This window comes from Oncorhynchus gorbuscha, linkage group LG10, assembly GCF_021184085.1.
Source record: "Oncorhynchus gorbuscha isolate QuinsamMale2020 ecotype Even-year linkage group LG10, OgorEven_v1.0, whole genome shotgun sequence".
Lineage (NCBI taxonomy): Eukaryota > Metazoa > Chordata > Actinopteri > Salmoniformes > Salmonidae > Oncorhynchus > Oncorhynchus gorbuscha.
In genome coordinates, this window is record NC_060182.1 from 99,479,379 (window position 1) to 99,494,724 (window position 15,346).

The 15,346-nt window shown below is 51.4% G+C and overlaps 1 protein-coding gene across 1 annotated transcript in view; it reads left to right on the forward strand.

The window, feature by feature from the left end:
• The window catches only part of gfra4a (GDNF family receptor alpha 4a), a 395,952-nt gene that overhangs the window by 360,536 nt on the left and 20,070 nt on the right, over positions 1-15,346 (forward strand). The window contains exon 7 of the mRNA XM_046364670.1: positions 5,535-5,669. Within this exon, the coding sequence (XP_046220626.1) occupies positions 5,535-5,669 (135 nt within the window). The remainder of the gene's footprint in view (positions 1-5,534; positions 5,670-15,346) is intronic.

Genomic DNA, 15,346 nt, shown 5'->3' on the forward strand with positions numbered 1-15,346 from the left:
TAGACCAGAAACTTGTAGAACCCTATTCCCTGTGTAGTGTACTACTTTTGACCAGACCAGAACTATATAGAACCCTATTCCCTATGTAGTGTCCTACTTTTGACCAAAACCTTATAGAACCCTATTCCCTATGTAGTGCACTACTTTCGACCAAAGCTTTATAGAACCCTATTCCCTATGTAGTGTCCTACTTTGACCAAAACCTTATAGAACCCTATTCCCTATGTAGTGCACTACTTTTGCTAGAACCTTATAGAACCCTATTCCCTATGTAGTGTTCTACTTTTGACCAGAACCTTATAGAACCCTATTCCCTATGTAGTGTCCTACTTTTGACCAAAACCTTATAGAACCCTATCCCCTGTGTAGTGCACTACTTTTGACCAGAACCTTATAGAACCCTATCCCCTGTGTAGTGCACTACTTTTGACCAGAACCTTATAGAACCCTATTCCCTGTGTAGTGCACTACTTTTGACCAAAACCTTATAGAACCCTATTCCCTGTGTAGTGTCCTACTTTTGACCAAAACCTTAGAGAACCCTATTCCCTATGTAGTGCACTACATTTGCCAGAACCTTATAGAACCCTATTCCCTATGTAGTTCACTACTTTTGACCAGAACCCTCTGGGAATAGGGTGCCATTTGGAACCCTATAGCACATCTAACCCTAACCCTATAGCACATCTTACCCTAACCCTATAGCACATCTTACCCTAACCCTATAGCACATCTTACCCTAACCCTAACCCTATAGCACATCTTACCCTAACCCTATAGCACATTTTACCCTAACCCTAACCCTATAGCACATCTTACCCTAACCCTAACCCTATAGCACATCTTACCCTAACCCTAACCCTATAGCACATCTTACCCTAACCCTAACCCTATAGCACATCTTACCCTAACCCTAACCCTATAGCACATCTTACCCTAACCCTAACCCTATAGCACATCTTACCCTAACCCTATAGCACATCTTATCCTAACCCTAACCCTATAACACATCTTATCCTAACCCTAACCCTATAGCACATCTTACCCTAACCCTAACCCTATAGCACATCTTACCCTAACCCTATAGCACATCTTACCCTATCCCTAACCCTATAGCACATCTTATCCTAACCCTATAGCACATCTTACCCTAACCCTAACCCTATAGCACATCTTATCCTAACCCTAACCCTATAACACATCTTACCCTAACCCTAACCCTATAGCACATCTTACCCTTACCCTAACCCTATAGCACATCTTACTCTAACCCTAACCCTATAGCACATCTTACCCTAACCCTAACCCTAACCCTATAGGACATCTAACCCTAACCCTAACCCTAACCCTATAGCACATCTTACCCTAACCCTAACCCTATAGCACATCTTACCCTAACCCTATAGCACATCTTACCCTAACCCTAACCCTATAGCACATCTTACCCTAACCCTATAGCACATCTTATCCTAACCCTATAGCACATCTTACCCTAACCCTAACCCTATAGCACATCTTACCCTAACCCTAAACCTATAGCACATCTTATCCTAACCCTATAGCACATCTTACCCTAACCCTATAGCACATCTTATCCTAACCCTAACCCTATAGCACATCTTACCCTAACCCTATAGCACATCTTATCCTAACCCTATAACAGATCTTATCCTAACCCTAACCCTATAGCACATCTTACCCTAACCCTAACCCTATAGCACATCTTACCCTAACCCTAACCCTATAGCACATCTTACCCTAACCCTAACCCTATAGCACATCTTACCCTAACCCTATAGCACATCTTACCCTAACCCTAACCCTATAGCACATCTTACCCTAACCCTATAGCACATCTTATCCTAACCCTATAACACATCTTATCCTAACCCTAACCCTATAGCACATCTTACCCTAACCCTATAGCACATCTTACCCTAACCCTAACCCTATAGCACATCTTATCCTAACCCTAACCCTATAACACATCTTATCCTAACCCTAACCCTATAACACATCTTACCCTAACCCTAACCCTATAGCACATCTTACCCTTACCCTAACCCTATAGCACATCTTACTCTAACCCTATAGCACATCTTACTCTAACCCTAACCCTATAGCACATCTTACCCTAACCCTATAGCACATCTTACCCTAACCCTATAGCACATCTTACCCTAACCCTAACCCTATAGCACATCTTACCCTAACCCTAACCCTATAGCACATCTTACCCTAACCCTATAGCACATCTTACCCTTACCCTAACCCTATAGCACATCTTACCCTAACCCTAACCCTATAGCACATCTTACCCTAACCCTATAGCACATCTTACCCTAACCCTAAGACTGTTAGTAGTATGTAAAATGTCTCATTAATATTTGTCTGGGAGCAAACTACTCCAATCGACAAGCTATTCTGAAAACATGGAACTTGACAAGGTTATCGTCTTATACCACTGTGTGAAATGAAGGATTTTCTATTGGAAATTAATAGTCAACATAGATGTCTCATCTCACATCTCTGTCTTTCTCCCCTACTCTCCCTTCATCTCCCTCCCTCTCCCTCCCCTACTCTCCCTCCCTCTCCCTCCCCTACTCTCCCTTCATCTCCCTCCCTCTCCCCTCCCCTACTCTCCCTCCCTCTCCCTCCCCTACTCTCCCTTCATCTACCTCCCTCTCCCTCCCCTACTCTCCCTTCATCTCCCTCCCTCTCCCTCCCCTACTCTCCCTTCATCTCCTTCATCTCCCTCCCCTACTCTCCCTTCATCTCCCTCCCCTACTCTCCCTTCATCTCCCTCCCCTACTCTCCCTTCATCTACCCCCCCCTCTCCCTCCCCACACCCTCTCCCTCCCCTACTCTCCCTTCATCTCCCTCCCCTACTCTCCCTTCATCTCCCTCCCCTACTCTCCCTTCATCTACCCCCCTCTCCCTCCCCACACCCTCTCCCTCCCCTACTCTCCCTTCATCTACCTCCCTCTCCCTCCCCTACTCTCCCTTCATCTACCTCCCTCTCCCTCCCCTACTCTCCCTTCATTTCCCTCCTTCCACCCCCCCTCTCCCTCCCCTACTCTCCCTCCCTCCCCCTCCCCTACTCTCCCTTCATCTCCCTCCCTCTTCCTCCCCTACTCTCCCTTCATCTCCCTCCCTCTTCCTCCCCTACTCTCCCTTCATCTACCTCCTCCCCCACCCCCTCTCCCTCCCCTACTCTCCCTTCATCTCCCTCCCTCTCTCCCTCCCTACTCTCCCTTCATCTACCTCCTCCCCCCACCCCCTCTCCCTCCCCTACTCTCCCTTCATCTCCCTCCCTCTCCCCCACCCCTACTCTCCCTTCATCTACCTCCTCCCCCCCCACCCCCTCTTCCTCCCCTACTCTCCCTCCCTCTCTTCCTCCCCTACTCTCCTTTCATCTCCCTCCCTCTCTCCCTCCCCTACTCTCCCTTCATCTCCCTTCATCTCCCTCCCCTACTCTCCCTTCATCTCCCCCCCCCCCTCCCCTACTCTCCCTTCATCTCCCTCCCTCTCCCCCACCCCTACTCTCCCTTCATCTACCTCCCCCCACCCCTCTTCCTCCCCTACTCTCCTCCCTCTCTTCCTCCCCTACTCTCCTTTCATCTCCCTCCCTCTCTCCCTCCCCTACTCTCCCTTCATCTCCCTTCATCTCCCTCCCCTACGCTCCCTCCCTCTCCCCCCTACTCTCCCTTCATCTCCCTCCCTCTCTCCCTCCCCCTACTCTCCCTTCATCTACATCCCTCTCCCCCACCCCTACTCTCCCTCCCTCTCCCTCCCCTACTCTCTCTTCATCTCCCTCCCTCTCCCTCCCCTACTCTCCCTTCATCTCTCTCCCTCTCCCTCCCTTACTCTCCCTTCATCTACCTCCCTCTCCCCCACCCCTACTCTCCCTCCCCTACTCTCCCTCCCTCTCCCTCCCTACTCTCCCTCCCTCTCCCCCTCCCCTACTCTCCCTTCATCTCCCTCCCTCTCCCCCTCCCCTACTCTCCCTTCATCTCCCTTCATCTCCCTCCCTACTCTCCCTTCATCTCCCTCCCTCTCCCCCCCCCCTACTCTCCCTTCATCTTCCTCCCCTACTCTCCCTTCATCTCCCTCCCCTACTCTCCCTTCATCTCCCTCCCTCTCCCCTTCCCTACTCTCCCTTCATCTCCCTCCCTCTTCCTCCCCTACTCTCCCTTCATCTCCCTCCCCCTACTCTCCCTTCATCTCCCTCCCTCTCCCTCCCCTACTCTCCTTCATCTACCTCGCTCTCTCCCTCCCCTACTCTCCCTTCATCTCCCTCCCTCTCCCCCTCCCCTACTTTCCTTTCATCTCCCTCCCTCTCCCCCTCCCCTACTTTCCTTTCATCTCCCTCCTCTCCCCCCCTACTCTCTCTTCATCTCCCTCCCTCTCCCTCCCCTAGTCTCCCTTCATCTCCCTCCCTCTCCCCCTCCCCTACTTTCCTTTCATCTCCCTCCCTCTCCCCTCCCCTCCCCTACTCTCCCTTCATCTCCCTCCCTCCCCTCCCCTACTATCCCTTCATCTCCCTCTCCCCTCCCCTCCCCCTACTCTCCCTTCATCTCCCTCCCTCTCCCCTCCCCTACTCTCCTTCATCTTCCTCCCCTACTCTCCCTTCATCTCCCTCCCCTACTCTCCCTTCATCTCCCTCCCTCTCCCCTTCCCTACTCTCCCTTCATCTCCCTCCCTCTTCCTCCCCTACTCTCCCTTCATCTCCCTCCCCTACTCTCCCTTCATCTCCCTCCCTCTCCCTCCCCTACTCTCCCTTCATCTACCTCGCTCTCTCCCTCCCCTACTCTCCCTTCATCTCCCTCCCTCTCCCCCTCCCCTACTTTCCTTTCATCTCCCTCCCTCTCCCCCTCCCCTACTTTCCTTTCATCTCCCTCCTCTCCCCTCCCCTACTCTCTCTTCATCTCCCTCCCTCTCCCTCCCCTAGTCTCCCTTCATCTCCCTCCCTCTCCCCTCCCCTACTTTCCTTTCATCTCCCTCCCTCTCCCCTCCCTCCCCCTACTCTCCCTTCATCTCCCTCCCTCTCCCCTCCCCTACTATCCCTTCATCTCCCTCCCTCTCCCCCTCCCCTACTCTCCCTTCATCTCCCTCCCTCTTCCTCCCCTACTCTCCCTTCATCTACATCCCTCCCCCTCCCCTAGTCTCCCTTCATCTCCCTCCCTTTCCCCTCCCCTACTTTCCTTTCATCTCCCTCCCTCTCCCCCCCCCTACTCTCCCTTCATCTCCCTCCCTCTTCCTCCCCCTACTCTCCCTTCATCTCCCTCCCCTACTCTCCCTTCATCTCCCTCCCCTACTCTCCCTTCATCTACCTCCCTCTCTCCCTCCCCTACTCTCCCTTCATCTCCCTCCCTCTTCCTCCCCTACTCTCCCTTCATCTCCCTCCCTCTCCCCCTCGCCTACTTTCCTTTCATCTCCCTCCCTCCCCCTCCCCTAGAGGAAAAATTGTAACTTGACATGGTTGTACTGTTAAAGATTTCTCATTAATACTGTATTTGTCATTGTCTCTCCAGGCAGTACGATAACTCCGAACTACCTTGATAACTCAACGTCTAACGTGGGTCCGTGGTGCTCCTGCTCGGCCTCCGGGAACCACCGGGAACAGTGTGACGGCTTCCTGGAATATTTTCATGATAATGTCTGCCTGAGTGAGCAATTTCTTTATATTGTTTATTTAATTTTGTTTATGATCTATTTCGCTTGCCCCTTGAGAGAGAGAGAGAGGGGGGGGAAGAGGGGAGAGAGAGAGAGAGAGAGAGAGAGAGAGAGAGAGAGAGAGAGAGAGAGAGAGAGAGAGAGAGAGAGAGAGAGAGAGAGAGAGAGAGAGAGAGAGAGAGGGGGGAAGAGGGGAGAGAGAGAGAGAGAGAGAGAGAGAGAGAGAGAGAGAGAGAGAGAGAGAGAGAGAGAGAGAGAGAGAGAGAGAGAGAGAGAGAGAGAGAGAGAGAGAGAGAGAGAGAGAGAGAGAGAGAGAGAGAGAGAGAGAAGAGATATATATATTTTGCCAGTAGAGAGAGAGAGAGAGAGAGAGAGAGAGAGAGAGAGAGAGAGAGAGAGAGAGAGATATATATATTTTTGCCAGTAGCTAAGAGAGAGAGAGAGAGAGAGAGAGAGAGAGAGAGAGAGAAGGGAGATATATATTTTGCCAGTAGCTAAGAGAGAGAGAGAGAGAGAGAGAGAGAGAGAGAGAGAGGAGATATATATTTTGCCAGTAGCTAAGAGAGAGAGAGAGAGAGAGAGAGAGAGAGAGAGAGAGAGAGAGAGAGAGAGAGAGAGAGAGGGAGATATATTTTGCCAGTAGCTAAGAGAGAGAGAGAGAGAGAGAGAGAGAGAGAGAGAGAGAGAGAGAGAGAGAGAGAGAGAGAGAGAGAGAGAGGGAGATATATATTTTGCCAGTAGCTAAGAGAGAGAGAGAGAGAGAGAGAGAGAGAGAGAGAGAGAGAGAGAGAGAGAGAGAGAGAGAGAGAGAGAGAGAGAGAGAGAGAGAGAGAGAGAGAGAGAGAGAGAGGGAGATATATATTTTGCCAGTAGCTAAGAGAGAGAGAGAGAGATATATATTTTGCCAGTAGCTAAGAGAGAGAGAGAGAGAGAGAGAGAGAGAGAGAGAGAGAGAGAGAGAGAGAGAGAGAGAGAGAGAGAGAGAGAGAGAGAGAGAGAGGGAGATATATATTTTGCCAGTAGCTAAGAGAGAGAGAGAGAGAGAGAGAGAGAGAGAGAGAGAGAGAGAGAGAGAGAGAGAGAGAGAGAGAGAGAGAGAGAGAGGGAGATATATATTTTGCCAGTAGCTAAGAGAGAGAGAGAGAGAGAGAGAGAGAGAGAGAGAGAGAGAGAGAGAGAGAGAGAGAGAGAGAGAGAGAGAGAGAGAGAGAGGACTTCAGATGGCCTTTGATGACTTTGTCATTCAGTGAATTGTGTTTCCTGCTACTGAGGTAATGAGCTGGTCAGAGCTAGAGGAAGCATCCCTAAGTCTCACAGGGCTCCGGTCAGAAGTAGAGCACTATGTAGAGAATAGGGTGCCATTTTGGACCTTAGAGAAAATAACACTCTGGTTAAATGCAGCCGTCGGCAGTCAGGGGAGAGAAAAACGCTGAACAACTTAAACTTCATTCAAAGTGGAGCTGTTGTTCACTCAGGTTTAAACACAGCTGTGACCCAGCTACCTACCTGCATGCTCATCACGGATATAATAATATTATATATTAATATCCTGTTTTAATAACTGCCACACCTCACTCTGGTCCTCCTGGTTTTATAGATGTGTCAGTGAGAATGTCAAGAGAGATAGAGTTGAATTTTGGGGGTTTGTGGGCTGATTTGGGCTCATTCACACAGTCCCTAATAGGGTTGCACAAGAATTTAACAAAGGTACCGGAGTCTAATTTAACTTTGGTCATTATTCATTTACCAAAATTCTGGTAGTCTACTGGTAAACTTCGAAAGGGCTTATTTTCCGTTTACAACCCCAGCATAAATGGTCTGTCTTGGAGACCTTGAATGGGATGTGCTGTACAGCCGAAAGAAGCCCTGGAGAGTCGAGCTGAGCCCTGGAGACTATAGCTGAGCTCTGGAGAGTCGAGCTGAGCTCTGGAGACTATAGCTGAGCCCTGGAGACTATAGCTGAGCCCTGGAGACTATAGCTGAGCTCTGGAGACTATAGCTGAGCTCTGGAGACTATAGCTGAGCTCTGGAGACTATAGCTGAGCTCTGGAGACTATAGCTGAGCTCTGGAGAGTCGAGCTGAGCTCTGGAGACTATAGCTGAGCCCTGGAGACTATAGCTGAGCCCTGGAGACTATAGCTGAGCCCTGGAGAGTCGAGCTGAGCCCTGGATACTATAGCTGAGCCCTGGAGACTATAGCTGAGCCCTGGAGACTATAGCTGAGCCCTGGAGACTATAGCTGAGCTCTGGAGACTATAGCTGAGCTCTGGAGACTATAGCTGAGCTCTGGAGACTATAGCTGAGCTCTGGAGACTATAGCTGAGCTCTGGAGAGTCGAGCTGAGCTCTGGAGACTATAGCTGAGCCCTGGAGACTATAGCTGAGCCCTGGAGACTATAGCTGAGCCCTGGAGAGTCGAGCTGAGCCCTGGATACTATAGCTGAGCTCTGGAGAGTCGAGCTGAGCCCTGGAGACTATAGCTGAGCCCTGGAGACTATAGCTGAGCCCTGGAGACTATAGCTGAGCCCTGGAGACTATAGCTGAGCCCTGGAGAGTCGAGCTGAGCCCTGGATACTATAGCTGAGCCCTGGAGACTATAGCTGAGCCCTGGAGACTATAGCTGAGCTCTGGAGACTATAGCTGAGCTCTGGAGAGTCGAGCTGAGCTCTGGAGACTATAGCTGAGCCCTGGAGACTATAGCTGAGCCCTGGAGACTATAGCTGAGCTCTGGAGAGTCGAGCTGAGCCCTGGAGACTATAGCTGAGCCCTGGAGACTATAGCTGAGCCCTGGAGACTATAGCTGAGCTCTGGAGAGTCGAGCTGAGCTCTGGAGAGTCGAGCTGAGGCCTGGAGACTATAGCTGAGCCCTGGAGAGTCGAGCTGAGCCCTGGATACTATAGCTGAGCTCTGGAGAGTCGAGCTGAGCCCTGGAGACTATAGCTGAGCCCTGGAGACTATAGCTGAGCCCTGGAGACTATAGCTGAGCCCTGGAGACTATAGCTGAGCCCTGGAGACTATAGCTGAGCCCTGGAGAGTCGAGCTGAGCCCTGGATACTATAGCTGAGCCCTGGAGACTATAGCTGAGCCCTGGAGACTATAGCTGAGCTCTGGAGACTATAGCTGAGCTCTGGAGAGTCGAGCTGAGCTCTGGAGACTATAGCTGAGCCCTGGAGACTATAGCTGAGCCCTGGAGACTATAGCTGAGCCCTGGAGAGTCGAGCTGAGCCCTGGATACTATAGCTGAGCTCTGGAGAGTCGAGCTAAGCTCTGGAGAGTCGAGCTGAGCCCTGGAGACTATAGCTGAGCCCTGGAGACTATAGCTGAGCCCTGGAGACTATAGCTGAGCTCTGGAGAGTCGAGCTGAGCTCTGGAGAGTCGAGCTGAGCCCTGGAGACTATAGCTGAGCCCTGGAGACTATAGCTGAGTCCTGGAGACTATAGCTGAGCCCTGGAGACTATAGCTGAGTCCTGGAGAGTCGAGCTGAGCCCTGGATACTATAGCTGAGCCCTGGAGACTATAGCTGAGCCCTGGAGACTATAGCTGAGCCCTGGAGAGTCGAGCTGAGCCCTGGATACTATAGCTGAGCCCTGGATACTATAGCTGAGCCCTGGAGACTATAGCTGAGCCCTGGAGACTATAGCTGAGCCCTGGAGACTATAGCTGAGCCCTGGAGACTATAGCTGAGCCCTGGAGACTATAGCTGAGCTCTGGAGACTATAGCTGAGCTCTGGAGACTATAGCTGAGCTCTGGAGAGTCGAGCTGAGCTCTGGAGACTATAGCTGAGCCCTGGAGACTATAGCTGAGCCCTGGAGACTATAGCTGAGCCCTGGAGAGTCGAGCTGAGCCCTGGATACTATAGCTGAGCTCTGGAGAGTCGAGCTGAGCCCTGGAGACTATAGCTGAGCCCTGGAGACTATAGCTGAGCCCTGGAGACTATAGCTGAGCCCTGGAGAGTCGAGCTGAGCCCTGGATACTATAGCTGAGCCCTGGAGACTATAGCTGAGCCCTGGAGACTATAGCTGAGCTCTGGAGAGTCGAGCTGAGCTCTGGAGACTATAGCTGAGCCCTGGAGACTATAGCTGAGCCCTGGAGACTATAGCTGAGCCCTGGAGAGTCGAGCTGAGCCCTGGATACTATAGCTGAGCTCTGGAGAGTCGAGCTGAGCCCTGGATACTATAGCTGAGCTCTGGAGAGTCGAGCTGAGCCCTGGAGACTATAGCTGAGCCCTGGAGACTATAGCTGAGCCCTGGAGACTATAGCTGAGCCCTGGAGACTATAGCTGAGCCCTGGAGACTATAGCTGAGCCCTGGAGACTATAGCTGAGCCCTGGAGAGTCGAGCTGAGCCCTGGATACTATAGCTGAGCCCTGGATACTATAGCTGAGCCCTGGAGACTATAGCTGAGCCCTGGAGACTATAGCTGAGCCCTGGAGACTATAGCTGAGCCCTGGAGAGTCGAGCTGAGCCCTGGATACTATAGCTGAGCCCTGGATACTATAGCTGAGCCCTGGAGACTATAGCTGAGCCCTGGAGACTATAGCTGAGCCCTGGAGACTATAGCTGAGCCCTGGAGACTATAGCTGAGCCCTGGAGACTATAGCTGAGCTCTGGAGACTATAGCTGAGCTCTGGAGACTATAGCTGAGCTCTGGAGAGTCGAGCTGAGCTCTGGAGACTATAGCTGAGCCCTGGAGACTATAGCTGAGCCCTGGAGACTATAGCTGAGCCCTGGAGAGTCGAGCTGAGCCCTGGATACTATAGCTGAGCTCTGGAGAGTCGAGCTGAGCCCTGGAGACTATAGCTGAGCCCTGGAGACTATAGCTGAGCCCTGGAGACTATAGCTGAGCCCTGGAGACTATAGCTGAGCCCTGGAGAGTCGAGCTGAGCCCTGGATACTATAGCTGAGCCCTGGAGACTATAGCTGAGCCCTGGAGACTATAGCTGAGCTCTGGAGAGTCGAGCTGAGCTCTGGAGACTATAGCTGAGCCCTGGAGACTATAGCTGAGCCCTGGAGACTATAGCTGAGCCCTGGAGAGTCGAGCTGAGCCCTGGATACTATAGCTGAGCTCTGGAGAGTCGAGCTGAGCCCTGGATACTATAGCTGAGCTCTGGAGAGTCGAGCTGAGCCCTGGAGACTATAGCTGAGCCCTGGAGACTATAGCTGAGCCCTGGAGACTATAGCTGAGCCCTGGAGACTATAGCTGAGCCCTGGAGACTATAGCTGAGCCCTGGAGACTATAGCTGAGCCCTGGAGACTATAGCTGAGCCCTGGAGAGTCGAGCTGAGCCCTGGATACTATAGCTGAGCCCTGGATACTATAGCTGAGCCCTGGAGACTATAGCTGAGCCCTGGAGACTATAGCTGAGCCCTGGAGACTATAGCTGAGCCCTGGAGACTATAGCTGAGCCCTGGAGACTATAGCTGAGCCCTGGAGAGTCGAGCTGAGCCCTGGATAATATAGCTGAGCCCTGGAGACTATAGCTGAGCCCTGGAGACTATAGCTGAGCCCTGGAGACTATAGCTGAGCCCTGGAGACTATAGCTGAGCTCTGGAGAGTCGAGCTGAGCTCTGGAGAGTCGAGCTGAGCCCTGGAGACTATAGCTGAGCCCTGGAGACTATAGCTGAGTCCTGGAGACTATAGCTGAGCCCTGGAGACTATAGCTGAGTCCTGGAGAGTCGAGCTGAGCCCTGGAGACTATAGCTGAGCTCTGGAGACTATAGCTGAGCCCTGGAGACTATAGCTGAGCCCTGGAGACTATAGCTGAGCCCTGGAGACTATAGCTGAGTCCTGGAGAGTCGAGCTGAGCCCTGGAGACTATAGCTGAGCTCTGGAGACTATAGCTGAGCCCTGGAGACTATAGCTGAGCCCTGGAGACTATAGCTGAGCTCTGGAGAGTCGAGCTGAGCTCTGGAGAGTCGAGCTGAGCCCTGGAGAGTCGAGCCCTGGAGAGTCGAGCCCTGGAGACTATAGCTGAGCCCTGGAGACTATAGCTGAGCCCTGGAGACTATAGCTGAGCTCTGGAGAGTCGAGCTGAGCTCTGGAGAGTCGAGCTGAGCCCTGGAGACTATAGCTGAGCCCTGGAGACTATAGCTGAGCTCTGGAGACTATAACTGAGCCCTGGAGACTATAGCTGAGCTCTGGAGAGTCGAGCTGAGCTCTGGAGAGTCGAGCTGAGCCCTGGAGACTATAGCTGAGCCTTGGAGACTATAGCTGAGCCCTGGAGACTATAGCTGAGCCCTGGAGACTATAGCTGAGCCCTGGAGACTATAGCTGAGCCCTGGAGAGTCGAGCTGAGCCCTGGATACTATAGCTGAGCCCTGGAGACTATAGCTGAGCCCTGGAGACTATAGCTGAGCCCTGGAGAGTCGAGCTGAGCCCTGGATACTATAGCTGAGCCCTGGATACTATAGCTGAGCCCTGGAGACTATAGCTGAGCCCTGGAGACTATAGCTGAGCCCTGGAGACTATAGCTGAGCCCTGGAGACTATAGTTGAGCCCTGGAGACTATAGCTGAGCCCTGGAGAGTCGAGCTGAGCCCTGGATACTATAGCTGAGCCCTGGAGACTATAGCTGAGCCCTGGAGACTATAGCTGAGCCCTGGAGACTATAGCTGAGCCCTGGAGAGTCGAGCTGAGCTCTGGAGAGTCGAGCTGAGCTCTGGAGAGTCGAGCTGAGCCCTGGAGACTATAGCTGATCCCTGGAGACTATAGCTGAGCCCTGGAGACTATAGCTGATCCCTGGAGACTATAGCTGAGCCCTGGAGACTATAGCTGAGCCCTGGATAGTATATCTGAGCCCTGGATACTATAGCTGAGCCCTGGATACTATAGCTGAGCCCTGGATACTATAGCTGAGCCCTGGATACTATAGCTGAGCCCTGGAAACTATAGCTGAGCCCTGGAGACTATATCTGAGCCCTGGATAGTATATCTGAGCCCTGGATACTATAGCTGAGCCCTAGAGACTACAGCTGAGCCCTAGAGACTATAGCTGTGGGTCTATAGATATAATGGGGGGATGGTAGCTGTGGGTCTATATCTGTACTGGGGGATGGTAGCTGTGGGTCTATAGATATAATGGGGGATGGTAGCTGTGGGTCTATAGATATAATAGGGGGATGGTAGCTGTGGGTCTATAGATATAATGGGGGATGTACCTGTGGGTCTATAGATATAATGGGGGATGGTAGCTGTGGGTCTATAGATATAATGGGGGATGGTAGCTGTGGGTCTATAGATATAATGGGGGATGGTAGCTGTGGGTCTATAGATATAATGGGGGGATGTACCTGTGGGTCTATAGATATAATGGGGGATGGTAGCTGTGGGTCTATAGATATAATGGGGGATGGTAGCTGTGGGTCTATAGATATAATGGGGGATGGTAGCTGTGGGTCTATAGATATAATGGGGGGATGGTAGCTGTGGGTCTATAGATATAATGGGGGATGGTAGCTGTGGGTCTATAGATATAATGGGGGATGGTAGCTGTGGGTCTATAGATATAATGGGGGATGGTAGCTGTGGGTCTATAGATATAATGGGGGATGGTAGCTGTGGGTCTATAGATATAATGGGGGATGTACCTGTGGGTCTATAGATATAATGGGGGATGGTAGCTGTGGGTCTATAGATATAATGGGGGATGGTAGCTGTGGGTCTATAGATATAATGGGGGATGGTAGCTGTGGGTCTATAGATATAATGAGGGGGTGGTAGCTGTGGATCTATAGCTGTGGGACTATAGCTGTGGGTCTAGGGCTGTGGGTCTATAGATATAATAGGGGATGGTAGCTGTGGGTCTATACCTGTGGGTCTATAGATATAATGGGGGATGGTAGCTGTGGGTCTATAGATATAATGGGGGATGGTAGCTGTGGGTCTATAGATATAATGGGGGATGGTAGCTGTGGGTCTATAGATATAATGGGGGATGGTAGCTGTGGGTCTATAGATATAATGGGGGATGTACCTGTGGGTCTATAGGTATAATGGGGGGATGGTAGCTGTGGGTCTATAGATATAATGGGGGATGGTAGCTGTGGGTCTATAGATATAATGGGGGATGGTAGCTGTGGGTCTATAGATATAATGGGGGATGGTAGCTGTGGGTCTATAGATATAATGGGGGATGGTAGCTGTGGGTCTATAGATATAATGGGGGGATGGTAGCTGTGGGTCTATAGATATAATGGGGGATGGTAGCTGTGGGTCTATAGATATAATGGGGGATGGTAGCTGTGGGTCTATAGATATAATGGGGGATGGTACCTGTGGGTCTATAGATATAATGGGGGTGGTAGCTGTGGGTCTATATCTGTACTGGGGGATGGTAGCTGTGGGTCTATAGATATAATGGGGGATGGTAGCTGTGGGTCTATAGATATAATGGGGGATGGTAGCTGTGGGTCTATAGATATAATGGGGGATGGTAGCTGTGGGTCTATATCTGTACTGGGGGAGGGTAGCTGTGGGTCTATAGATATAATGGGGGGATGGTAGCTGTGGGTCTATAGATATAATGGGGGGATGGTAGCTGTGGGTCTATTGATATAATGGGGGATGGTAGCTGTGGGTCTATTGATATAATAGGGGGATGGTAGCTGTGGGTCTATATCTGTGGGTCTATAGCTGTGGGACTATAGCTATGGGACTATAGCTGTGGGTCTATAGCTGTGGGACTATAGCTATGGGACTATAGCTGTGCTGGGGGATGGTAGCTGTGGGTCTATAGCTGTACTGGGGGATGGTAGCTGTGGGACTACGGCTGTGAGGAAAGTAGTTGCCGTGGTCAATGCAAACAATCAATCAAGATTAACTGTTCAGGATTCTTATGGGTTTGAATTTGTTAAGGAGCCTTTTGGTCCTTGACTTGGCTCTCCGGTACCGCTTGCAGAGAGAACAGTCAGATGTCGAGCCATTGCCCTAGCAGGCGGTGATGCAACTGGTCAGGATGTTCTCGATGGTGAAGCTGTAGAACTATTTGAGGATCTGAGGACCCATGCCTAATCTTTTCAGTCTCCTGAGGGGGGAAGAGGTGTTGTCGTGCCCTCTTCACAACTGTCTTGGTGTATTTGGACCATGACGGTTTGTTGGTGACGTGGAGACCAAGGAACTTGAAACTTGAAACTCGCGACCCGCTCCACTACAGACCCATCGATGTTGATGGGGGCGTGTTCGGCCCTCCTTTTCCTGCAGTCCACGATCAGCGTGTTTGGCCACACAGTCGTGGGTGAACAAGGAGTACAGAAGGGGACTAAGCACACACCCCTGAGGCACCCCCTTTTGAGAATCAGCGTGTCAGATGTGTTGTTACCTACCCTTACCACCTTGGGGCGGCCTGTCAGGAAGTCCAGGATCCAGTTGCAGAGGGAGGTGTTCAGTCCCAGGGTCCTTAGCGATGAGCTTTGTAGGCACTAAAGTGTTGAACGCTGAGCTGTAGCCAAGGAACAGCATTGTCACATAGGTGTTCCTTTTGTCCAGGTGGGAAAGGGCAGTGTGATGTGAATTGAGATTGCATCATCTGTGGATCTGTTGGGGCAGTATGAAAATTGGAGTGGGTCTTGGGTTTCTGGGATAATGGTTTTGATGTGAGCCATGACCAGCCTTTCAAAGCACTTCATGGCTACAGACGTGAGTGCCACTTCATGGCTACAGACGTGAGTGCCACTT